Source organism: Gracilinanus agilis, chromosome 2, assembly GCF_016433145.1.
Source record: "Gracilinanus agilis isolate LMUSP501 chromosome 2, AgileGrace, whole genome shotgun sequence".
Lineage (NCBI taxonomy): Eukaryota > Metazoa > Chordata > Mammalia > Didelphimorphia > Didelphidae > Gracilinanus > Gracilinanus agilis.
Window position 1 is genome coordinate 223,818,036 of NC_058131.1, and position 25,908 is coordinate 223,843,943.

A 25,908-nucleotide genomic window follows, 5' to 3' on the forward strand; every position below is an offset into this window, starting at 1 on the left:
TTGTGATCATATTTTTTGTCATTTCTCATGGCACAATAATATTCCATTATAAGCACTTACCACACCTTATTCCTCCATTCCACAATTGGTGGACATCCCTTCTGTTTCCAGTTCTTTGTCACCACAAAATTATTTTTAAGGTAGATTCTTTTCAACAATTTTTAATTTCTTTGGGATACAGAACTAATGGTGGTAGCTGATGTCTTCTTGGATTGCTTTTTTTTTGGTGGCAACAATGGCATCTGAAAACTTTTTCCCATTATTTTGGTTCTTGACTCTTTTTAACATATATTGGAAAACATCCCTAAGGGCATTAAAAATGTGTCTCCTCCAAGACAATGTCTTTTGGGTGTTTTTGATCAAATTTCTAGATTCTCTTCCTGGTTTCAATTCTATTGTCATCAATTACAAGACTGGATTATTACAGAAACACTGGCAAATATGTTTAATTATTCTCTATTTCTTGTACTCTTTCCAATTTTGTCTGTAAATACTCTTGGGATGATCTGGTTAAACTGGATTTCATGTCAAAATGTCTGCAGGCTCATTTTCCCCTCTGCTGCTTTTTGTTATTTTGTCAAGTGATAGTGATCATAATTCTCCACTATCCTCCTCTATAAGGTTGGATAAATGAGTATGTATTTCTAAACCAGTGTTGTCTTTGGCTGCAGTGTCTCTTTACTTGGCAAGTTGATCAAGTGTTTTTTGACCAAAATGGTTTCTGGGTTCTTTTGACTTCCTTAATGTGGCAACTGCTATTCATCAAATTTCTCTTAGAAATGGTGATAATCATGTTCAATCCATTCACTTTAAGGCATTCTTCATTTTTCAGAGCCAACAGTTCCATTAATAACTAATGTTGAATTTATTCTGATTATATGATATCTTCTCATCTAACTTTTTTCCCTAATTCAGAGTTGATTTTGAAACTTTCTCTATAATTGTCAACAAATTTACTGCACTCAGATTTTTAATCCAGAAGTTGTCATGTCAATGACCAATCATATCAAGTTGCCATTAAACTATCAGTCAACTTCATTTTTGTGTTATTGCTCAATGCTCACTATCTCCAGTGATTTCTGACTATTTCTGGAAGGAAATAATCATTCTTTGCAGGTGATGGGTTTCCTGTGCAGTCTACAAGTCTTTAGAAGAGGTCAAAAGTTTGTAAACTGGTAAACAAAAAGGAGTAATAAAAAAAGGAAAAAAAACACCCCAAGAACAAAATTCTGCTCCCAGATTCTCATCAGAAACTTCCAGTAAGTTATTCCTTAATTTTTCAGGGGGAAATATTTCACTGACATTCCTTCTTAATATTACTGATACTTCTCAGTAACTTCCTCCACTCATCCCCCAAACAACCCTGCATTTTAACACAGAAATAAAGTAAGCAAAACAAAACAACATACTGAACATATCTGAAAATATATCCCTCATTCCACACATCTAAATCATCTGAAGATTAAAGAAATAGTATATGCTAACATGTTTTCCACTAAAAGTCAAATTTAATTCCATAGGAACCTAACTCGGAAATTGGAAGAGACCTCAGAAGTTCACCTAGTCCTATCTTTTTATTTGATAGATAAGAAGTATGATGTCCAAAGAGAATTAAATTGTCCAAAGTCATACAGGTAGTAAGTGGCAGAGTTGGTTTTTGAAGTCAACTTCTCGGACACCTATTGATCACTTTCCTAACTATAGCATTAATTCTTTCCCCATATTTAACTTATTTACACTTCAGTGGTGATTTTCTCCATTTTAAGACTAAAAGGTTTCTAAAGTGATAAAAGGAACATGAAAGATGATATAATCTAGAGCCTCTTTTTATAGGTAAATAAGTAGAGCCTACAGAAGACATTCCATAAAAATACTTTGAGTTCAACAGGTCCCAAATTGAGCCCATGGTCTTCCTTTCTCAAATATGTCCTTTTTTTTAACTTACTTCTGATGATATAGGCATATGAAGAAGTATAGAAACCAAAGTGAAGAGGAATGATGAAGCTAAATGGAAGCAGAAGTGGATGTGATTATATATCAGAGTAAACAAAAGTCTGCTTTGACAGAAATAATAAAGATTCTGGACAACAAATCACAAGCTTGGCATGGAGTTATATTATAAGAGTTATGAAGAACTTCATTTAACCTGACATCTCTGGGAATATCCTATTTTCCCAGAGCACAGCAACTAAAAATTCTTGCCTTGCCTTTATATATTTTTCCCTTCAAGACAAAGAGAAGCAAACCAAAGGAACTTTGGGTCTAAATCTGATTCTCACTCATAAGGAGGAGCTGGCTTCTGGAGTGGAAATAATGAGAATTTCATCTATGAATTAATTTGTGATCAGGAAGAAAGAAAATCAAATATAGATTAGTGTGCATTCTGTCTTAGGGGAGAGTAGATTTCAAATGTTTCAAAAAAGGACAGGTAGGATCATTACACACTAAAGATGCCCAGAATAAAATTCTCAGACAAAAAGAGAAAGGAATCCAAGTGAAGGGGAAAAGAGATAGTTATCTAAAAAGATAAAAAATTCAAAGTATTATTTCTTAGCTTAGAAATGAGGAAATCAATCAATAAATAAATACCAACTACATTCAAGGCACTGGGGATACCAGTACAAGTAATGAAATGATTAATTTTTGAAAGGAGTTTACATTTATATGAGAAAGGCAATTCATATATACATACTTACCTACCTACATATAAATATATACATGTATATATATGTATGTATATATGTAGCATAAGTAAAAAGTTAATAAATACAAACTATAATGGAGTCTGGGAGAAAGGTGAATAGCTGAAAATCAACTGATTACTATAAGGGAAATTTAGACTATAAACTTCATTTTCTTAAATTAGACTATTATAAGAGACAACTTGGTGTAATGATAAAGGCAGGCTTTAGAGACAGGAAGGCCTGAGTTAAAGTTCTGTTGCTGATAAATATTATTTCTAAGTCCATGGTTAAGTCATTTAAATGTATACAAAAGTATCTCAATGTCCTAACCAAGCAATTCTCTAAAACCATGAATTAGAGATGAGTTGCTGCTCTGTATTTAAAATGAGGGATTGAAGTCACAAGCCAGAAAGAAAAAAAAACTGCTAGAACACACTCTGAGAATATTTCTGTCATATACGAGTATTTATAATTTTCCAGTTGTGGGTTTTTCTAAGCAAAGGAAAAAGCTTTCTCCATCACCATTTCTCTTAGACCATTTTGAGAGTGGTCTTGAGGCATATGGCTACATTGTATTTTTAGAACATCTTAAAGGAATCAAAAAAGCAAGATCACACGAACTGAGAAAAGAGTTATAATATTACACATATCTTCAAACGCTCATATTCTAATAAAAAGGCACTCATAATTAAGTACATTTAAATGTAAATGGCAAAACTTAAAGTGGCATTCAGTTTTCTAACATGGGATAGTAAATAAAATAGTATTTTATTCAAGGAAAATTTTAAGGACTTTACAGCAGGTGAATAATGAAAGGAAAATCAGAGGACAGTGAAATAAATGAATCCAACACATAAATGTTAGTGAAATATTCAAGAATCTACTCTTTCTAATGTAAATAGTCACAGAAACTAAATCAAGTAGCTGTGATTAATGACTATTAATTTTTGAGCAAATTGACAAAGCTTTTGGGTTTTTAATTTCAAACTGTCTAGCTGATTGATTCATTCAGTTAACAATCAGGGGTGTGGAATATGAATCCAGCTGTACCCCCCCTCTCTGTATAAAAAGGTTTTCCTCATCCAAATAGCTCACTAAAAATGCTTCCTGTTTTACAGCAGGAAAGGGCATTTGTGTCTTTAATCACCTTATAAAGCCAGAAGCTTAAATGGGACAAACATCTTGCTATCTGGAAGAAAGGGAAGGGAAATGGGAGCTGGGGGGAGATGGTATGGGGAAATGACTTTTAAACACCACATGTTTATACAATTAAAATGAAATCACATAATTATGAATTGGGCTTTATATTTGAACACCTGTGAAAATGGTAATAAAATTTTCAATTAAGATGAAAAATTTTGTGTGCTCAGCGTGGAAATAACCATAAAAATTTTGGATTAAATTAAGAGGTTTTGGGGGGGAATGGTTGAGAGAAATTCGATTTGAAAAACACTATTGTAAGATTCATCAAATCATATCTTTTGACAAAACTTATAAGCAAAGTATGCTTGCTTCATCATTTAAAAAAAAAGTCATATTCCCCAGAGTAAGAATTCACAAAATATTATGTAAAAGGTGATGAAGAGTGAAGGAGACAATTTTGTTTAGATCTGGGGATAATTTTTTTAATGGGGAAAATTGAGGATTAATGATTTTGAAAACAAACACTCATCTTTATAAATAAAGGGGGGTCAATCAAGACATTTCATCAGATAGGATTCCACAATATTCAGTATGCTTTGTCCTTTCTCTTCTAATTTCATAATAGCAAGTTGGAACTGTGGAGTATCTATCCTCACCATAGGAAAGGGTTTTTGGACTTTAAAAAATGTTTTTTCATTCTTATTAACCTTATACTTTTCTCCAATATCACTCAAATACTCAAATGGAACTATGGTCTCACCAATTTGGTTGCTCCCACCAAGTATCAGATTGAAATCAATCCATGCTTTCCCATCCTGGGTGACTCTCATCTATATCCTCCTCTATCTTCACAACCTGAGGTTCCTCAAGCAGCCTGGAGGCCATCCTCCAGGCATTGTGAAATTGGCAGTGGAACACTGACTATTGACTTGTCATCTCTCACCTCCTAATTTGTCAATCTTCTCTTCCTCTTTCTTATAGGTTCTACATTGTATGTCTCAGTCTATTCTTATTCAACATGTGTTTCTTCTTTGCTTCCTGATGCTCAATTTCAAATTTCTTTGGATATTATTGTACAAAGTCTTAAAATTAGAAAACTATACCAGTAGAAAGCTGATATTTTAAATTTTTATCATTAATTTTTTAAACATTCTTTTTTTTTTAAATTTTGTTTCAAATTCTTTCCCCCTCTCTCATGGTTCTCCTATCTACTCAGAGGACAAGCAATATGATATCAATTATACATGTGAAGTCATGAAAAATAAATTTCCATATTAGTCATATTGCAAAAAAGGCAAGAAAAAATAAAGTGAGAAAATCACACTTGAATTTGCATTCAGAATTTATCAGTTTTCTTTCTGGAGATGGAAAGCATTAGGAGTATTTTGGAATTGTCTTGAATCATTGTATTGGTCATATAATCATTATTAATCCCTTTTTGATTTTACAGTGATATAAGTTGGATACAAATATATTTGCTATATTATTAATGCATGCCTGAAAAGCCTGAGACTATGGTAACCTGCCAATTATTGATAAATAAGGTGGGACTGTGATTTAATGACTCTCTGTCTGATTCCAGGAGAGGTGCTAAAAAGAGCCACAAGGTCATGGAGACTGACTGAGAATCTGCAAAAGTGCCAAGGAGCAATAGGCCATGCAGACCATGGATTAAGGAAGTTCTATGCCAATCCTGAAGGACTTCAACTCAGTGTAAGACTTGAAGTTGCGACGCTTAACATGTGTTAAGACGTAGGACTCTTCAAACTACACTGCCAGTAAAGCACCTAAGACTGGCTATCATTTATGGCTCATTTCCTGAGAAGGTGAAGGAAAATCAGACTCTTATTTCTCTTATACATAGAGAGAATGGCAACTTTCTGTAGTCATGGCCCTAAATGGGTACTTGTAAACTGCTTAAATTACTTTAATTGGGCCTTGATTCAAAGGCCTGTTATAAGTTTATTTTTCCTTACATTTTTGCACATTTTTACATTTCATTCACAAGTTAATTTTTTCTTCTTTTATTTGAATTTGAATTTTTTTTTATTTCTTTTGCCAATTGATTCCATTCAACCCCATGACTCAGCCATACATCCTTAACTGAGAAATGTATTATTTAGAATTTTCCTCAGGGGGATGTTTGTTAAGTTTTAAAAAATCTATAATGTAAATATATATATATATATATATATATATAACTTTTAGGAGTAATTTTGGAAGAAATGTATAATTCTTAGAAGGAAATGTATGTTTTATAATCTATAATGTAAAGTTTAAATTCTTTTGAGAATAATTTCAGGATAAGAAATTCGCCATCTCCCCAGAATCCAGACAATGAACCTGTTTGTTGAAGGCACCATGAAGATGTCTGAAGAGCCTTCACTGGACCATGAAGATCAAAACTGAACGTTGGGGTACAGTTGATTGAACTATGGGGAGTTGAAATTGAGTTGAATGCATTTGTTTTTGAATGTACACTCTTATGCCAATAGGGGACTGCCCCCAAATTGTTTTTTTATCAATGCAGCTAGTTTTATCCTTTTCTTTTATCCCCAAATTCCTGCAATTTAGAAGTTGACTATGTTTAAGATCCACCGAAAAAAAAGACCAATCTTTTTTTGCCAGATCTCAGGGGGAAATGTGTTATTTGGAATTATGGGAGTTCCATTTAAAAGTATTTGACAAACTTCCTGTGGACATGTGGGGGAGTTTGAGACTACATTTTCCATGATCCAATGGGTTTCTGGTTTCTGACTGATTACGTCAACCAAAGGGAACCAACATAGAGCGTGACTCAAATTAGGGGTGGAGTTTGGGCTCACACTTCCTATGAAGCAGCCAAAGGAAATAGAAGGTATGGACTGGCGGACAGTTTGAATAGATCTTAGCCAGGCACGTGGTCTGATTTTATTCTATCAACATGGGCCCAAATAAAATATTATTTTTCCTTATAATATCAGCCTTTATCACTTTTAATCATTACAGTAGCCAATTCTTTCACAGTTGATCATCATTACAACATTGCTTTTACTGTGTACAATGAACTGGTTCTTTTCACTTTTCTTTGTGAAACTGGTCTTGCCATTTTTTTTCCTGAAACCCCCTCCCTTGTCATTTATTTTAGTATAATAGTACTCCATTGTAATAAAATGCTATAATCCCCCCCCCCATTGATGAACAAATTTTTTTTAAATTTTTGCCATCACAAATAGGACTGCTAAAATATTTCTGTATAGAGGTCCTTTGATCTCTTTGGGATACAATTTTGTACATTTTTTCATCTAACTTCAGATAGCTTTGATTTCTTTTTTTGAAAACTATTTTTTTATAAAAATGCTTTGACCACTTATCAACTGAGGACTGGATTTTATTTTTATGAATTTAACACAGTTCTCATACTCGATATATATTTGGAAAAATAACGTAATCAGAAAAAATTACTATAAATTTTTTATTACTTCATTCTCTATGGCACCTGTTAGTAAAATGTAGTTTCCCTGATTATCTCTTTTAATTAGGTCTTTTTTTGGTTTTGCTTTGCCAGAGATCATGAATGCCTTTTTTTAAAGTTTAGCTATAGCATATTAAATTTTGCTCCAGGTCTTTATTTTAATTATGTGTATCTTTCTGTTTCAAACACATTTCTTCTAAACAACATATTGTTGCATTCTGGTTTCTGATCCATTCTGCTCTCTACTGCTTTTTGGGACAAGCTTATTCCATTCACATTCAGTTATAGTTATTGGGTTTTTCCCTTAGTCTCATTTTTTTGTTTCTTCTCTCTTTTTATTTTGTACCTACTCAAAAGTCTATTTTATTTCTAATCACTGTCTCACTTAGTCTGTCCCCCTTTTCTCATTCTACCCCTTTCTTTTATCCACTTTCCCTTCCTATTTCTCTATTGAGCAATATACATTTCTATATACAACTGAATGTGAATACACATTCTTCCCTCTTTGAACTAATTCCAATGGGGAAGAGGTTCAAGCATTGCTCACCATTTCTCACATTTTCCCCTCCAGTGAAAAATTTCCTTGCATACCTTTTATGTGAAGCTATTTCCCATAACTACCTTTTCTTTGCCACTTCTCCCAGTACATTCCTCTTTCTCATCCCTTCATCTCTGGAGGAGATAATTCCGATATATTTGACTCATGCCCATGCTCTTTCTCTAAGTAAACTCCTTTTTAACTGCCTTAATAACAGTAAAGTTTTTAGCAGTTCTGTTACATGTATCATCTTCCCATATAGAAATGGAAACAGTTTAATTTTATTGAGACCTTTATGATTACTCTTTCATGTTTACTTTTTATGCTTGTCTTCTGATCGCCAGATTTTCTATTCAGCTCTAGCCTTTTCATCAAGAATAATTAAATGTCTTGAATTTCATTACCTATTTTTCCCCTGCAAGATTACACTCAGTTTTGCTGGGTAAATGATTCTTGGTTGCAATCCTAGATCCTTTGCCTCTTGGAATATCACATAACATGTTCGACAATCCTTTAAGATGGAAACTTTAAAATCTAGTGTGATCATGACTGTGACTCCATAGTATTTGAATTCTTTATTTTTAGATGTTTCAAGTATTCTTTTTTTAACCTGAGTGCTCTGGAAGTTAGCTATAATATTCCTAATAATTTTCATTTTGGAATCCAAAGAAGTAGTCAGTGGATTCTTTCAATTTCTATTTTATCCTATGGACCTATGATATCAGGATAGTTTTCTTTGAAAATTGTTTGAAATATGAAGTCTCAGATCTTTCTTTGATAATGGTTTTCAGGTAGTCTAATAATTCTTAAATGATTTTTCCTCACTCTACTTTCCAGGTCAAGTGTTTTTCCAATTAAATATTTCATATTTTCTTCTATTTTTTTCATTTTTGACCTTATTTATTTTTTGTTGATGTCTCGTGGAGTCATTAAGCTTTCACAAGCCCAATTCTAATTTTTAAGGGACTATTTTCTTCGGGGAGCTTTTGTACCTCTTTTTACATTTGGCCAGTTTTGTTTTAAGGTGTTATTTATTTCATTTTTTTGGACCTCCTTTACCAAGCTACTAATTTTCTTTTCATATTTTTTTTGCATCATTCTCATTTCCCAATCTTCCCTCAACCATCCTTATCTCTTTCTCTAACACTTCTAAGAATTATATCATTGGACTTGAGTTCAAATAGCTTTTTCGGGAGGCTTTATTTCTAGCTATTTTCACAAACTTATCTTCTTCTGAATTTATGTCTTGATCTTCCCTGCCACTGTAATAGCTTTTTATGGTCAATTTTTTGTTGTTGTTGCTCATTTTTCTAACATTTCTTGACTTTGAAAAGTAAACTAAAGTTGAGCTCTACTTAAATAAGGTTTTTTTGAGGTACTGAAGTACCATTCCATGCTTCAGGTTTTTTCATGCTGCTGTTTTCAGGGCTAGTTTGGGGAGTCTATGTTTTCAGGGCTTCCATAGTGGTGTCATGCAAGGAGACATGTATGGTCGGTCATTGTTCTCCTAGTTTTTATGCTTTGGTCTTTCCCCAGAAATAACTTTTGGTCCCCTTCAGCCACAAGTATTAGGACTCCTCTCTGCCTTGGAACTCTGACCCAAAACTGATTATAGTTAATACAGTTGCCAATCAATGCTGGCTGTACCAAGTACTAGCAAAGAGTCCCCTACAATCTTTTTCTTTTTTTTTAAATTAATGGTTCTAAACCCTTACCATCTTTGGCTGAGAGCTCTAGAAGTTGCTCTGTGGTCAAATTTCTTGCTGCCACCTGTGTGGGTTCTATGTAGGCCTCTACTCTGAGGTCAACAAAATTCTCTTGCTGATTTCTTAAGTTGGAAAAAATGTCTCATCCTGACCTTCTATTGATGCTGATGTTCCAAAATTTGATTTGAGGCATTGTTTTAAAGTTGTTTGAAGGGGAATATTTGGAAAGTTTAGCTGCATTGTCTCTAATCTGCCATCTCGACTCTGTCTCCTAGAATGCTGGTATTAAAAAGATGAACATTTTGTTTCCAGGAGAAGCAAGATAACATTAAAAAGAGTTTTGAAGTTTTCTGAAAACAATCTGGGCTATTTTTATTCTCCTGTACAAGTGTGGGCTGAACTATTATCCCTTTGTAATATCTACCCAAGACTAACATTTTGATTTACTACATTACAAGCTAACAGAAATTAGTTATGATTTTTAAATTGTGCTAAGTTTAAACACATCTTTAAGACTAGTTTAATTATTAAAATATACTGGGGGAGGAGGTGTGATAGAGTGCTTCTGGACCTGTGATATTATCAGTATAAGAAAAATCTGGGTGCAGAAACTTCCTCTGCTAAGGAAGATCAGAAATTGTTCTGCAACTGAAAGTACTAGAGTTGCCTAGAGTACTGAGATATTAAGTGACTGGTGAAGGGCTACATATTCATTATGTTTCAAAAGCAGGGCTAAGAACCCAGGTCTTCCTGTCTCTGAGACCAATTCTCTATTCACTATGCAACATTTCCTCTCTACTAAGTAATTTTTAGCATAATAAATGTATATCTAATCAGTCCCAGTCTTTATTTTGAATAGTTATTATGAGCAATATTGCTATGCACTCCTGGACTGTGTAAAAGTGGAAGGTCTGAACCAGGGTGGTTTCAGAGGAAAGAAAGATAGCACATGTGAGAGAATTTATAAAGGTAGAATAGAGAAACCTTAGGAATAGATTCAATGTGGGGGCTGAGTGAGAGTGAGGAGCTGAAGATGCCATTTAGGTGTGTTTTAGAGGAAATTGGTAACCTTGAAAGTACTAGAGAAGTTGAGGGGAGGGGAAAAGATAATGAATTCAGTTTGGGACCAATTAAAGTTTAGAATGACTATAAGCCACCCAATTCAAGATGCACAGGGAAGAAAATGTTAGGTTGAGGTCAAGTACACCCATAGCTTGGCCATAAGTAATAACAGTAATAGTGGCAGTGCCCTGGGGTTAAAATTTCAAATTGAGTTAACCAATTCAGAGGGAAAAATAGTTTCTTTTTATAATTCTATAAAGTTGTCATGATAAAAATTCTTTGTATAAAATAACTGGCACAAATTAGATTGGAAGTTGAGGATTCAATTTTATATGCTATATGAGGAGCAAATGTATTCTCTCAAATATGTAGACAATATATGTAAATAATACATTCTACATAGTAGAGAGAAAAATAATAAAAGTGTAAAAAATGATAAGACTCCAGTGAAGGCAGGAAGGATTAAGAGTCAGATGAAGGTCAAAATTGATTATCCTTAGTTTAAAGCTTGTTGTTAATAGCTTAACTTGTTTAAAAAATTCCTTCACTAGAAAGTGTAGGTTTACTTCAATTGCACTTTTTACATATTCAATTGGTGATTCCAATACACTTATTCCAGGATGTGACAGCCATACATACACCTATGGTCTGTTATTAAAGACCCTTGCTAAAAGTTAAAGCAAAAAATATTAGAAGGCAAAGAAGATATATTATTTTCTTTTATGTGATTCTAAAAAGTAAACTATTGCACTGTATGGAGTAGGGAGAGAAGAATCAGAATATCATATAAAAGATACAACCTTTTCCTCATTCATATGTCATTGATTGGTGGGCCAGGAAAACATAAATGTTGATAGGAAGGGCAGGACAATTTCTAAATTCTTTGGAAAATGAAGGATCTCAAGTAGAGAATAAGATATAGCCCTCACAAATTAAGAACTCTATCTAATTCATACTTCTCATTTTATAGATATAAAAACTGAGGTCCATAGATACTGAGTAGTAGTAAATGTAAGCCCTTTAGGTGAAGGGCCTGGCACACATAGCAGGTATCTACCAATAAATGCTTACCGATTAAATGACTTACCCAAGATCACACAAGAAGTAACAAAGCTGAATGTTAAACTCAAATGTTAATACTGAACCTTCTAATTGTAAAATCAGACTTCTTTGAATTGACTACAGATAGTTTTCTTTGATTTCTAGTTTGCGTCACTTTGCAAATACAGGAAAAAGTTCCAGCAGATTCATAAAGGTCAATTGGACAATTATGAGAAATGTGGTATAATGTATCTTTATGATAAAAATCATATGGTCACATTCATAACATTTATTCTAATTATAACTTTTGTTATTTCTTATCCCAATTCATTAGGGTCCTAAGAACAACCATTCAGTAGTCTATGTGCTAGACCAGTGATGGGCAAACTTTTTAAAGAGGGAGCCAAAGGAAAGGAAATGCTCATCTGTCAGTCTGTTTCTAAGGCAACTCTTTCAGTTTCATTGTATTGTATCCTACTCATTGTATTCATCAGATTAAGAATAATGTCCTTCAGCAGGATAGAACATTTCAGGGGGTCCATATCTGGCCCACAGGCCATAGTTTGCCCATCACTGTGCTAGACACTTAACAATTAACCTTGGAATAATTTATTATCTTAAGCAGCACAAATAGGACATTCATGATAAATCTATACATAGGCTCTGTTCCCTAGTAGTCAAATGTAATATTATTTGGCTACGACATGGTGTTTACCTATCCTTTTAAAAAGAGAGGAGTTTTTAAGATTCTAAAACTTTAAAAGGTAAGAAGTGATAAAAGCTTAGGATGGGCTCTTGAATATTTTGAACTTTATTGAAAAATTGATATGCAGAAGATAATCAGACAACCCATGGAAAAAATTTATTCCAGGTCCAAAAGGAATCTTTTCCAGAAAAAAACTTGCTCAACTCTCTCCCTTATGATTTATACAGTAATTTTCACTGATTTCTCCTGAAATATATTCTCAAAAGGAGCTAACATGAAAAAAAGAGCATTTATAGCTGGAATCTATATCCTAGATTACTATATGGTGGTTTTTTTTGGTTTTATCTTAGAATTAAGCTACATTACTTTTTTTCTTGGAAACATAAGAGATGAATAGGACCACATTACCTTTTTTAACTTCAGATCTGAAAATGGCTTTCCTAAAATTTAAAAATTGGTTGCTTTACCAGCCAAATATAAAATAAATGGACTATTAATGTGGTAGAGGTCTACTAATATCCTACTTGTCCCTGTCCAAAAATGTTAGATACAGGGTTTTTTTTTTCTGGTGCTTGATATGAAGTTTTATCCCTAGCCAATAAAACCACCAATTACTTTTGGAGCATCATCAACTTTGGCTTCAAAATTTTCCTTTTATGCTTTGTTGTTTATAAAAAATGACTGAGAATAAACCTCTCTTCTCTGACTTAGCTAAATTGGCTTTATTGTATTTTTATATTTCTTATGAAAAGGAAATTAATTTTAAAGTTTTGAAATATAGATTCTGGCTTTAAAGTCCTTCTTCACTGTTGGTAGACTTTGGGCATAAGTTGCACAATGTTAGCGGATTACTGGGACAGATTGCTTTTTAAAAGGTTTATCTATTCTCTACAATTTTGATTTGTGTTTTTTTAACTATTAAGCAAACATTTTTAATTGCAAAAAAATTGAAATGTTGATAGAACTCATTTTTCTGGAGATCTTAACACCCCAAAACATTTGAATACTTTTGGTTAAATTTTACTGAAAGTCAGTAAGATTTCCCAGGACTCTTTCCAATTTTGAGAAAGCTAATATGTACTAAAAATATATAAGAATAATGGAGCTGATATATTAAGATTATTAAGATTAAGAATAATTGCTTGGCATATTGGGCATGAGGAACTGCCTCTACTCTAATTATTTTTGGAGAACTATTATGAAGGTAAAGGAAAATCCACAAAGGGTAACTAAAATGATGAACTGACTCAAGATCATGGTAAATTGGAATCATCTGAATGAATTATAAATTTTTGGATTAAGAAGATAATAATTACAGGGACCATCATACTTGTCTTCAAGTACTTGAAAGGTTATCAAGTAAATGGAGTATTCGACTTCTTTTGATTCGTGTCCAAGAGGAGGAAGAACAGAACTGGGATTCATAGATGGAAGTTACATAGAGACAGATATAGGCTCCATCCCAGAAAAATCTTCCTGGCAATTAGGACTGTTTTAAAGTAAAATGAGCTATCTTAAGAAGTAATACTCCATAATATAGACCTCAAAGTAAAAACTAGATGAGGTCTTTTGGGAGATGCTAGTAAGGAATACCATATTGGAGTATTTCCTAAATGAGATGTCATCAGAAGACTGCCCACTCTAAGAATTTCTGGTTCTTTGCTGGGAGAGATAAAAACATTGTGGCAATATTTAAAGGTTTTATCTACAAAGTAATATTTGAGTTGGGGTTTGAGACAAGTTAAAGATGATTCATTTATTCCATGCAGAAGAAACACCATGAGCAAAAACATGAAAGTGGAAAAACACAGGATATATTATAGGAAGAGGGAATGGTCTAGTTGAACTATAAGTACAAAAGAAACTATTGTGGGAAATAAGGATTGGGATATAAGCTGAAACAAGATTTGAATATACTACATTTAAAAGTCTTGGTTTTATTCATATAAATTTTCAGAGTTGAGAGAGATTTCAGAAAATCTAGTCCAACCCATTACCACTCCCCTCAAAAAACAAATGACTACCACCATTTACCTGACAGAAACTCATCCAAACTTAACTTGAAAACCTTCAATGAAGGGGAAGAACTGCTTGCGTAGGCAGCCTACTTCATTCTGTAATAACTCTAAGTAGGAAATATTTCTTTAGATCAAGACTATATATACCTCTTTCATCCACTATTATTGGTTTTGCTCCTTGGGGCCAATTAGTTCATCTTATTTCTTTTTCACATGATAGTCTTTCAAATGCTAGATGTCAATTAGCATATACTATACAAAAGTCTTTTCTTCTCCAGGATAACTATTCCCATTTCTTTCAATTGATCATAATAGAGCAAGGACTTGAATTCTCCAAAGTAAACTGAATAATTGAAGGAGATAGTAAGACTGTTTTGTACAGACTCAGGTGGAAATTCAGGAACTAGATAAGGAAAGTCTTAGAGGAAAAATATTGGGAAAGAATAAATGAAGGAATAAAAAGAAGCAATATTGCCATGAGGATGTATTATAAATAACACTGACAGAAAAAATAAATAAATAGGGAATCCTAGAAACCGATTATAAAATTAGCATGAAGGTATTTGGTAAGCAATGAAGAACCACGGTTAGAATTATTTTAGGAGGATTTTTCTTAAATCAGATATAAAATTAAACCATGCATATATTAGGGAAAGGGGCACTGGTAGGCCATACACAGTAGTCATCTAATTCAAAGAATACTGTCCTGGGACTTGGGAAATTCCAATTCTAGGGCTGATGCTGTTACATTCCTCAAGATGTCATACTTTATTTTTCCTTTCTCAGAATTCCTTAAAAAATTTCTTACACTTACTACTGTGCGAATAGAAATCTAGAAGAAAATATATGATTTATCACTTGTTTATATGGGTATGTGATTTAGGGTTGTGGTTTTAAAGGATTGCTCTTTTACAAAAATGAATAATACAGAAATGGGTTCCAGTGATTTTATATTATATGTTTGTATATGTATGTATGTATGTATGTATGTATGTATGTGTAACCCAGTGGAATTGCTTGTCAACTCTGAGAGTGGGGAGGGATGAGGGGAAGGAGAAAACATTAATCATGGAACCATGGAAAAAATTAAAAAATTAAAAAATTTTAAAGAATACTACTGTTCTATAAAAAATGACAAGGAATATAATATTAGAAAAACCTGGAAAGACTTACATAAAACAAATGTAAAGTGAAATGAACAGAATCAGAAGAAAATTATAAACAATAACAGCAATATTTTTTGATGAACAAGTATGAATGACCTAACTATTCTCAACAATAAGATGATCTAAGAGAATCCCAAAAATTCATAATGAAAAATGACATCAATTTCCAGAGTAAGAAATGATGGAGTCTGAATACAGACCAATACATATTATATTTCCTTTCCTTTCTTCTTTTTTTTTTATTCACGATCTCTTCCACAAAATGATAATATGGAAAAATTGGTTTTACATGTAATCATGTAAAATGGTGATGGCAAACCTATGAAATGCATGTCAGCACTGATACACATTGCCATTTTCGATGATAATCAACCACATGCAGCCACATAAACAGAAGTATGGGGCCGTATCCAAAGGATGAAACATTTGCTATAGTGTAGTGTAGATACTCTGTGCACTATAGATGCCAATTCTACCTATATTGATTTACCTATTTTGGTTTATTAAATAGTTATATATCATAATTATACATTTTTGTTATTTAACTATAAATATTGTGAAATTATGGGTTTTTTCAAAGTGAAGACCACTCGAGTTATGCCCAGTTTTTTGGCGAATTTTGACACACCAAGCTCAAAAGGTTGCCCATCACTGATGTAAAATCTACATCAGTTTGCTTACTATGACAGGGAGGGAAAGAATGAATTTGGAACTCAAAATTTTAAAAACTTTATATATAATTCTGTAAGGCATTTCTTTCCAGAATAAATTTTACATTAAAATTTGATTAATATCTAAAAATGATAGCAGCCTTTTATATCATTACATTTAACAATTAGTTCACAACAATCTATATATTTCTGTAAGTTAGAGATAAAAAATAATTTTCAAACTCAATAAATGAAAATAAAAAAAAAGAAAAGGAACTGAAAAACTTCCATAACTTGGTTTTGTTCTATCTTTCCAGCCTTTTTATACTTTATAACTCTCAACTATACCATAACAAAAAAAAAAACAACCAAAAGAGAATACAAATTAGTTTATTAAGTCTTTTGTTACTTTCAGTTTAACCGTGAATGGTCTATTTAAAGATGTTTAAATAAACCTAAATAACTATGAAATTTTGATAACCAGTGCACATATGGCTTATATTCTGATGGAGAGTCATTTAAGTTATTTTAAGCCTTTTAATGAAAATAGGTTTCTACTTTTTGGCTAACACACACTTTCACCTGTTAATCATAATACTTAGATAAAACAACCAGTTCAAAGAAGTTTAATAGCATTAAGCTCGTGGCATGTTATTTTTCTAATGGACTGATTTTTACTGCTTCTTTTTTATGCCTTACCTAAAATATAAAATTCTTCCCTTTTGTTTAGAGATTGTATTAGTAGTTCATAATTAAGGAAATTTAATAAAGAAGAATCATTCTTGGAAATTTGAAATTATAAATCTCAGGTTATTTACAAAATACAAATTCATGTTATAGTAAGAATAATGGTATTTAAAATTCTCAATATGGTTTTGGAAAGGAGAGAAGAAGCTCATGCTAACATGGCATGTGTGATAATAAGAATTTTGAATTTTTTAAAATTTTGATCATATTGAAAATTCCTCTCTCCCAATGCACATCAGCACCTCCTCTGCAACACCCCCCCATACACACAAACACAGAGCCTTTGAGAGTTTCCCAGTGCACTGTGAAGTCATATGACATAAGTAGAATCACATAGTCAGTATGTGTTAGAGAAAAAGGAAGAACTTAAACACAGGTCTTCCTTCCTTATTTGATCTAGATTTGTTCTACCATGATATACCATGCATGTATCTTATCTAGAAAGTTATGATAAAATATGGTTATCAATGTCTAGGCTTGCAGGTCACTGAGTTTTCAAAGATTATGTCAGAAGAGCACAAGATCTAGCAGGTCTTACTATGCTAGAAGGTGTCAGGCACATCTTTCTTTTTTTTTATACCCTCACCTTCTATCTTCAAATCAATACTGTGTATTGGTTCCAAGGCAGAAGAGTGATAAGAGCTAAGTGACTTGCCCAAGGACACAGCTAGGAAGTATTTGAAGGCATATTTGAACACCCTGTCCCTAGACTAGACGCTGGCTCTCAGTCCACTGAGCCACATAGTTGCCCCCTCAGGCACTTCTTAGAGAATGACATGTATCTTATTCATTACAGCTCAGTCTAATCATGCTCAGAGAGTCTCATCACCAAATTGGCCACAAGATCAAGAAGTTTTCAACCACAGGAACTTATAAAGATGATCTGCAAATAAGTTACAACGTGCACTGTTCCAAGAAGTGTACACCACAATGAAATCACAGATCCCTGAAGAGTAAGAGTTACTGATGTTCCCAAAACCAGCATTATGAATTGTTCCCTAAGGACTTTGATTTTTACAAATCTTCAGTACTTTTGAAATTTTTCATTTTTTCACAATTCTTGATTATTATTCAGTGACAGAGAACCAGTTACTTAGAAAAGAAGCTGGAAAATATTTGTCATGAAACCACCAGTAAGTATTTAAGCCAAAGATGACAGTGGAGTCTTCATATTCATCCTTTCAAAATGTAATATAATTTGGTCAACTTGGATAGTTTCTATACACTTCTTAGCTCTCCAAAGATATATGATGGGATGGAGAGAGATATTCAAACCACTCATGGCTCAGCATGTCTCTTGTCATTACTGGTCCAAATGACCTGTGCTCAGATTATGTGACTGTCAAACAGAAGTCTATGAGAGTAAAGGATATCAACAAAGGGTTACTTGGAGGCTTAAAAGTGAGTCAGTGTCAGAGCATGAAGGCATAGTGGCAGCCGCGTTCCAGTTACAATTAAAAGACTGCTCAAATACACAGCAAGTATGTGTACGTGGGTATGTGATTTGGGGTTTTGGTGTTAAAAGATAATTCTATAGCAAAAATGAATTATATGGAAATTAGTATCAAGTGATGACATTTGTACAACCCAGTGGAATTGCTTGTTGGCTCTGGAAAGAGGGGAAGAGGAGAGGGAAAGAAAATGAATCATGGAAACATGGAAAAATATTTAAAAATTAAAATAAAATAATCAAATACACAGCAAGTGAACTGATTGGAACTTAAGTCAATGCTAAGAGTGTAGAAATTCAGCAAACGGATACCTCTTGGATCCCAGCACTGGCTACTAGAACCTGTTCAATTCACCTCTTTTGTAAAGGCTTACTATATTCATGACACAGAGCTACACATTAGATCACACATTAGATTAAGTGAATGAGATCTAGTCCACAACTCCATGAATGTCCAACAGAAGAAGACACATTCATTTTTACATTAGTATTGAGAAGTAGTATGATATAGAAAACAAGCCTCAGAATCAAGAAGCCTGAGGTTTAAGTATAAGTTCTACCTCTGACACATACTGGCTTTTTTAAATCTAAGCAAGCCACCTAGCGTCTTGGTGTCCTAAAGATTGGAAGAATAGTGGCCAGTCTGCATTAGTGGAAGGAATCTCTTCATTTGGAGCTCCCTATACTAATGAAATCACAGGTCTGGATATTATAACAAGCAACTCTAATTGGGAATTTTAAAAAAAAGCTTTTATTATCCACCGAAGTACTTAAAGCCAAAGTAACAGAGCTGAATATTTTGAAATGCAAAGCTCATGCAAACTTTTAGCATTAATAACTCAGATTGGCCAGACTCATATCCCTAGGCTAGGAAATATTGTAAACTTTCCAAAAGAATCTATTGTCTTAATGTCCTTTTGAGGTCTTCTGGCCCCAGATCACTACATGTAACATTATTATGAAGCTCTAACCATGGAAAATAATATTTGTTTTTGGTTGCTCATATAATAGATTATTATGCTTTTCCTTTGTTTGCCCAACTGCAAATCTTTACAATGATTCCCTCAATTCACACTACAATGTCCAGTTTCCCCATACTGAGAGTAAATCTGGCATCAATATTTTGTCTCAACTTAGTTGGATAGCTAATTCAACAATTGCCTGCTTTTTATAGTCCCAGTTTATTCTCCATAACAGAGTAATTAGTTTCAGATGAAACCAGTCACTCTTGTTGCTCTTCTAGTTATAGTTCAAGAACGGGCTACTCTAGTGATCCCCAGCAGAATTTTCCCCATATATCCTTGCAAAACATATGAAAATTTGAACCCAGATTCTTAGAAAGATATTCAATCATTCACATGACTGATAAATATAAAAATTCCCCAATTTCATGTTTAATCAAAAATGGTCTAGTGCCTTATTTCCTTTTTCTACCACTCTTCTGTCTGGAGACTTTAGAGCTGGTAGGGCTAGCTTTACCCATGCTCTCTTTATTTTCAGCAGGCCTCATTCTCTGGACTTCTCCATCTCCTCTGTAGCTACCTGATCTTCACCCAGCTTTCTAGAATCATTTTCTTTGTTGCCTTCCCTCATTAGAATGTAAGCACTGTAAAGGTGAGAGGCCATTTTTGCTTGTATTGGCATCCAAAGCATCTAGTAGAATCTACATGTTGTACTAGACCTGTGATTTAATCGGTATAGAAAACTGCCTCTACCAATGCAGTTCAGCCACTGCTTTGGAACAAAGTCTCAAAGAACAGCCTGGTAATCGTCATACTCAATGCCTTGCCAAAAGCCATAAAAGTAGCCTGCACAAAAAAAAGGGCCTTAGACAGAAGTCTCTAATCCTGAGGCCAGCTCTGGGTTCACAAGGTCATGCTGACTCTCAACCAAATATAATAAAGATCCAATAATATAACTCTTCTTAACATATTTAGTGCTGTGTCCTAGAAAGCATGAAGAGACAGACAAGGGCAAGCTGATGTCTTCCTTTTTCTATGGATGGGCCTTCATGGGGCTAACATGTACTAACTGCTGAATAGTAAGAAGCTTTACTCATAAACAACTAAAGTATGTGGAGGGAATCATGGGAGAAGCTGTTGCTAACAAATGCCCAGAGAAAGCTCACAAGAATTGTTTTTTTACAAATGTAATTAGAAAAGATAATCACCAAGTTACAGACTATATCACAAACCATATTTTTTGGTAACAAACTGATAACTAAAATGGTGTCTCTGTTCTCTTACTTCTGCCTTTAAAAACTCATTAATTCATCAACAGTCATAGAGTCCTTCTGTTTTTGCTCTCTGATCATCACCTCAAAGTTTGTACATCATTGTAACTTCTTTGTCACTTGATATAACTCTCAGAGCCATGTTACAAATAGTCTAGTGACTTGGGGACTTTGCCTTTTTAAACAGAAATTAACCATTTTCCTGCTTTGTTATGTGATTTTTATCAAATTTCTTCTTGCTCATCTTACCTTCACACATTTGGCCATTTGCAGAAATGGAGAAACCTTGTTCACAGATGCAGTGAAAAGAACCATCCGTATTGAGACATTCACCATGAGGACCACAGAGCTCTCTTTGCTCACATTCATTAATATCTGGAATTTAAAATAAATTATAAATGCTAAAGAATTTTCTTCTAGTTTGTCTGACATATTTAGTAAAATCTCCTAAAACGGCAGTAGGGTTTTCCTTTATTTTTTCTTTTAATTTAAAAAAATCTATTTTTACTGATTTCCACCAAATAACAATCCAAATTTAAAAGCACAATAGCAATTACACTGTATAAAAACATGAGCTCAAATTTATTTATAATTTAAGAAAATCATAATAATAACATCCTGTTTACTTTTATGTCTCCTGACTTTTTTTTCTATATATTTTTAGGCATTTCAGTTATTACTATTTTTACATAATCACAGTGTGAGCAAAGTTGTTCTAATTTTGTTCTCCTACTGTGGTTAGAGACTAAATTGAACTTATTTTGGAAGCAGACTAGTATAATCTCTCTATAAGACAAACCACAATGTAGGAATTATGTTATTTTGAGTTGTAGCTAGGCAACGTGCTCCACTAAAGGATGCCAAACCTCAAGAAGATATTTACTGGACAATGAATGTTTTCTTTTATTTCAAAATACATATTGACATCAATTAGATTCTTCAGTTTATTTTGTTAGTATCATGCCCTCAATATGAGTGATTATCATCTACTCATCCAAGACCAAGAGGCACTAAAAAAGTGTCAACAATGCATGATATGCTTTGCAGCAATTAGTGTTTGGATTATTTGAGGTGTTCTTATCAAATCAGACATAGTCTCAAAGAAGATTAAAAATGAGCCCTTGGCAGGCTAGATCAGAATCAGTAGACAGCAGGGTCAAGGAAACCAAGAGTGATTGTTTCTCTCCCAGGTCTCTCTCTCACTAATTTATCTTCTTCCTTCATCCTCCTAAATGTGGGTTTCTCCAAGGCTCTTGGCTGTCTTCTTTCTGAATACAAACCCATACTTTCCATTTTTATTTGTAATATCTCCAAGTCTACATGCTTAACCCTTATCTTCTCTTTTAGCTCCACTCCTATATTCATACATGACTACTGAACACCATCTGGTTTTCCCACTATTATTTCCAACTGAAAATACCCTGAATTTAATTAATCAACTCACCATACTACCAAAGTAATATCCACACTCATTAAACTGAACTGGAACCAACAACTTCTTTTAAATACTTATACTATCTTATATCTCTCTTCCTAATTTCTAAGTGAAATACAACATGCTATATAGAGTAGGAAGATTTATAATGTGAAACTTCAAGTAAAGAATTACCTATTCTGGGTCTCAGTTTCTCCCTTAAAAGGGGCTTATACTAAATGGCCTCTGAGAACATTTATACCTCTAAATCTAAAATCCCAGAGCTATGTTGGTAAAGATGGGGCACATGTGCCATGGTGGCACAGTGAAGACTGATCCATTCCCTGTCTCCACAGTGTTCAAGAACATTTTTGACATGCCTCACACATGCCCAGTAGCCAAATGTGAGCACCACTTCTCTCTACTGCAGGAACAGGGATGGGGGGGTGCTGCTCACAGGCAGATTGAAGTTGCAGTTTGGACATGTGCTCTCAACAAGGTTCACCAATGCTGTCCTAGAGGATAATATATCTATCAAACTGTGAATGTTCTGACAATCAATTTATTCTTGGAGATAATTTACTATGTTCAATCAATCACTAAATAATTATTAATCCCTTATTGCCAGGCACTGCTTTATGCATTCAGGATACCAAAAATAGGACATCCTCTACTTCTGAGAAACTTACATGCTATTGGAGAAAACAAAATATATACATAGAAAATTAGTCTAAAAAACAAAAAATAATAATTTCAGGGGTGAAGGTACTTCCAAGAGGATAAGGAAAGACCTCTGTAAAAAGGTGATACTCAGGCCTTGAAAGGAGTTATGAATTCCAAGAAAGAAAAATGAGAAAAAAAGAGAATTCCTCATATAAGGGACAACTTGTGCTATGGAGTGGAGTTAGGAAAAGGAATGTTTTGCAGAAGATCTAATAAGTGAGCTAGTTTGGCTGGAATTCAGAGGGCATAAAGAGAAAGCTACAATCAGTCTGAAAAAAAGTATACTAGAGCAGGGATGGAAAAAGCTTTAAGTACCAAACATAAGAAAATCATATTTTGTTCTAGAATAAGGGTTCTTAACTTTTTTTGTTATGAGCCCCTTTGGTAGTCTGGTAAAACCTATATACTCCTTGGTTAACTATATTCCTGCTGAATGGAAATATTTGTTTCAATAGAGGTTAGTAAAATTAAAAGAATGATTTCCCCCCATCCAAGCTCAAACTAGACCTCCTGAAAATAGACATCATGTTGCCTAGTTTTCACACAATGAAATAAAAACTATCAATAAGCACATGAAAAAATGTTCTCAATCCTTCCTGATTAGATGAATGAAAACTAAAACAACTTTAAGGTACCATCTTACACCTAGAAGACTGGCCAATATGGCAGTAAAGGGAAGTGATAAATGTTGGAGGGGATGTGGCAAAATTGGGACACTAATACACTGCTGGTGGAGTTGTGAATTGGTCCAACCATTCTGTAGGGCAATTTGGAACTATGATCAAAGGGCTTTTAAAAGAATGCCTACCCTTTGACACAGCCATACCACTATTGGGTTTGTACCCCAAAGAGATAATAAGGAAAAAGACTTATACAAAAACATTTATAGCCTTGCTCTTTGTGGTGGCAAAAATTGGAAAATGAAGGGGGTGCCCATCGATTGGGGAATGTCTGAATAAATTGTGGTATCTGATTATGATGGAATATTTTTGTGCTGAAAGGAATAATGAACTGGAGGAATTCCATGTGAACTGGAAAGACTTCCAAGAATTGATGCAGAGTGAAAGGAGCAGAACCAGGAGAACATTGTACCCAGAGACTGATACAGTATGGCACAATTGAATGTAATAGACTTTTCTACTAGCAGCAATGCCATGACCCAGGACAATCCAGAGTAATTTATAAGAAAGAATTCTATCCTGATCCAGAAAAAGAACTGTGGGAACAGAAATGCAGAAGAAAAATATGTGATCAATCACATAGTTTGATGGGGATATGATTAGGGTTTTGATGTCAAAAGATCACTCTTCTACAAATATGAAAAACATGGAAATGGGTTTTGAACAATGATACATGTATAACCCAGTGGAACTGCTTGTCAGCTCAGAGAAGAGGGAGGAAAAAGGGGAGAAGAATCATGAATCATGTAATCATGGGAAAATATTCTAAATAAAAAAGGGGGGGAAAAGAATCCCTTGCCTAAAGGGAGAAACTATTCTTAATTCAGTCACAAAAGGGCTTCTTACTGCTAAATCCAAAGCACGTTTCTCCATTTTCACCATTCTCAATATTTTTACAGCTTTTGAAATGATGTATCCTAACCTATCAACACATCAAGAGAGTCTCTAACATCACCAGCAGCACCATGAATACTATTTATGTCAAATACTTCATCTTGCTAATAAAGTTCAACAGCTTCTTCCTTTATAGCCTCCTGTATCCTACTTTATCTTATCATCTTTATTGAAAAAGCATAGCCCAAGCTCTAGTAATCTCTTGCCTGGACTACTACAAATTCTTTCTTATTGCTAACACATCACTCCCTCCAAGCATTGGCTAACTTTTGTTTTCCTTGCAGACATACTGACCACGCCACATGCCTTTTTCAAAGATTTTAGTTTGTTTCTCATTATTTCATGGATCAAATCCAAGTCCCCACCCTTTACTCAGGGGTCTTTGACAAAGTTACCCCAGATTTCATTTCCCTGTTTTTTTCTTACACCTCAGTGTAGTTCATTAAAAACTTAAGATATTTATTCTGAATTAGGTAAAAAAGGCATATGATTCTTGCCTGAAAAGGAGTCATTAATTAGTCAATGTTTTTCCTTAAAAAGTGTTTTGTTTTTAATTTTGATGACAGGAACTGCAAATGAAATCCCATAGTTTTTCCAGGAAACTGCTAACAAAGATCAGCCTGGATATCTTGATCTAGAGAAACATATGCATTCAATTTGGGCTATACTTATTGAAGCATTTCTAAATGAGTCCTGCTAGTAGCTTTGAGCTAAAAACCAGACCGTATTTAAGTTGGGTCTCATTCAGCAGTCCCAGATTCCACAAAACATGATCTTGAGTTAAGTCAAAATTTGAAACTTAAATGGATTCAGAATTTCAGTTTGTATACCATATTATTAACATAAGACAGTTAAAACAGCCTTAGAGAAAAAAAAACACCCTTAGAATGTGAATTATCATTTAAAAATGATAGGAATTCTGCTTATTAATAATAATTTCAGAGAGAAGAGAATAACAAAGGTACTTCCAATCAGAAATATCTTAAAGATTAGAAATCCTTCTGACTATAGGACCACTGGTAAATAAATATCATACTCAATATACCACTGTCAATCAAATAAACATGATAGTTATTAAAATCACCATCAGTCAAATTTTCTGCACAGAACCACTAACCTCTGAAACTTGGAATATCTTGATCTACTGGTTAATAGTGTGGTGGTGGAAAATGAGAGGTATTAATTTCCAGCACAACAAAGAACTATGCTCTTCTAATTATTATGCCCAAAATAAATGGCTCAAACATAGTCAAAGATGAACACACACTTTGTGAAAAATATGCATTCATAGGACATGCTTTTAAAGCTGAAAGGTACTTGAGATTACCTTGAAACAAAATTCTCATTTTATAAATAAAGCAATTGAAGTATAGAGAAGCTAAAAGACTTGCCTTGGGTTACTGAGCTAGTAAATGTCTAAATGGAATTTCAAAGTGTATCTTGTGTTTGACAAAGGTAAAGACAAGTTTGGAGAATAACAATTCACTATTTGGTAAAAAAAATTGTTGGGAAAGCTAGAAAGCAGTATGGCAGAAACTTAAATAGATTAATTTCTTATATTATTTGCCAAGGTAAGATCAAAATAATTATATGACCTAG

The 25,908-nt window shown here is 33.6% G+C and overlaps 1 protein-coding gene across 24 annotated transcripts in view; it reads right to left on the bottom strand.

The window, feature by feature from the left end:
- The window catches only part of LTBP1 (latent transforming growth factor beta binding protein 1), a 481,657-nt gene that overhangs the window by 67,221 nt on the left and 388,528 nt on the right, over nucleotides 1-25,908 (bottom strand). For 20 of the 24 annotated variants that reach the window (XM_044663664.1, XM_044663663.1, XM_044663682.1 and 17 more), the window contains one exon: nucleotides 20,848-20,973. In XM_044663664.1, the coding sequence (XP_044519599.1) occupies nucleotides 20,848-20,973 (126 nt within the window). Of the gene's footprint in view, nucleotides 1-10,265; nucleotides 10,272-20,847; nucleotides 20,974-25,908 lie in introns of all 24 variants that reach the window. The other 4 variants (XM_044663688.1, XM_044663685.1, XM_044663679.1 and 1 more) reach the window with 1 other exon arrangement.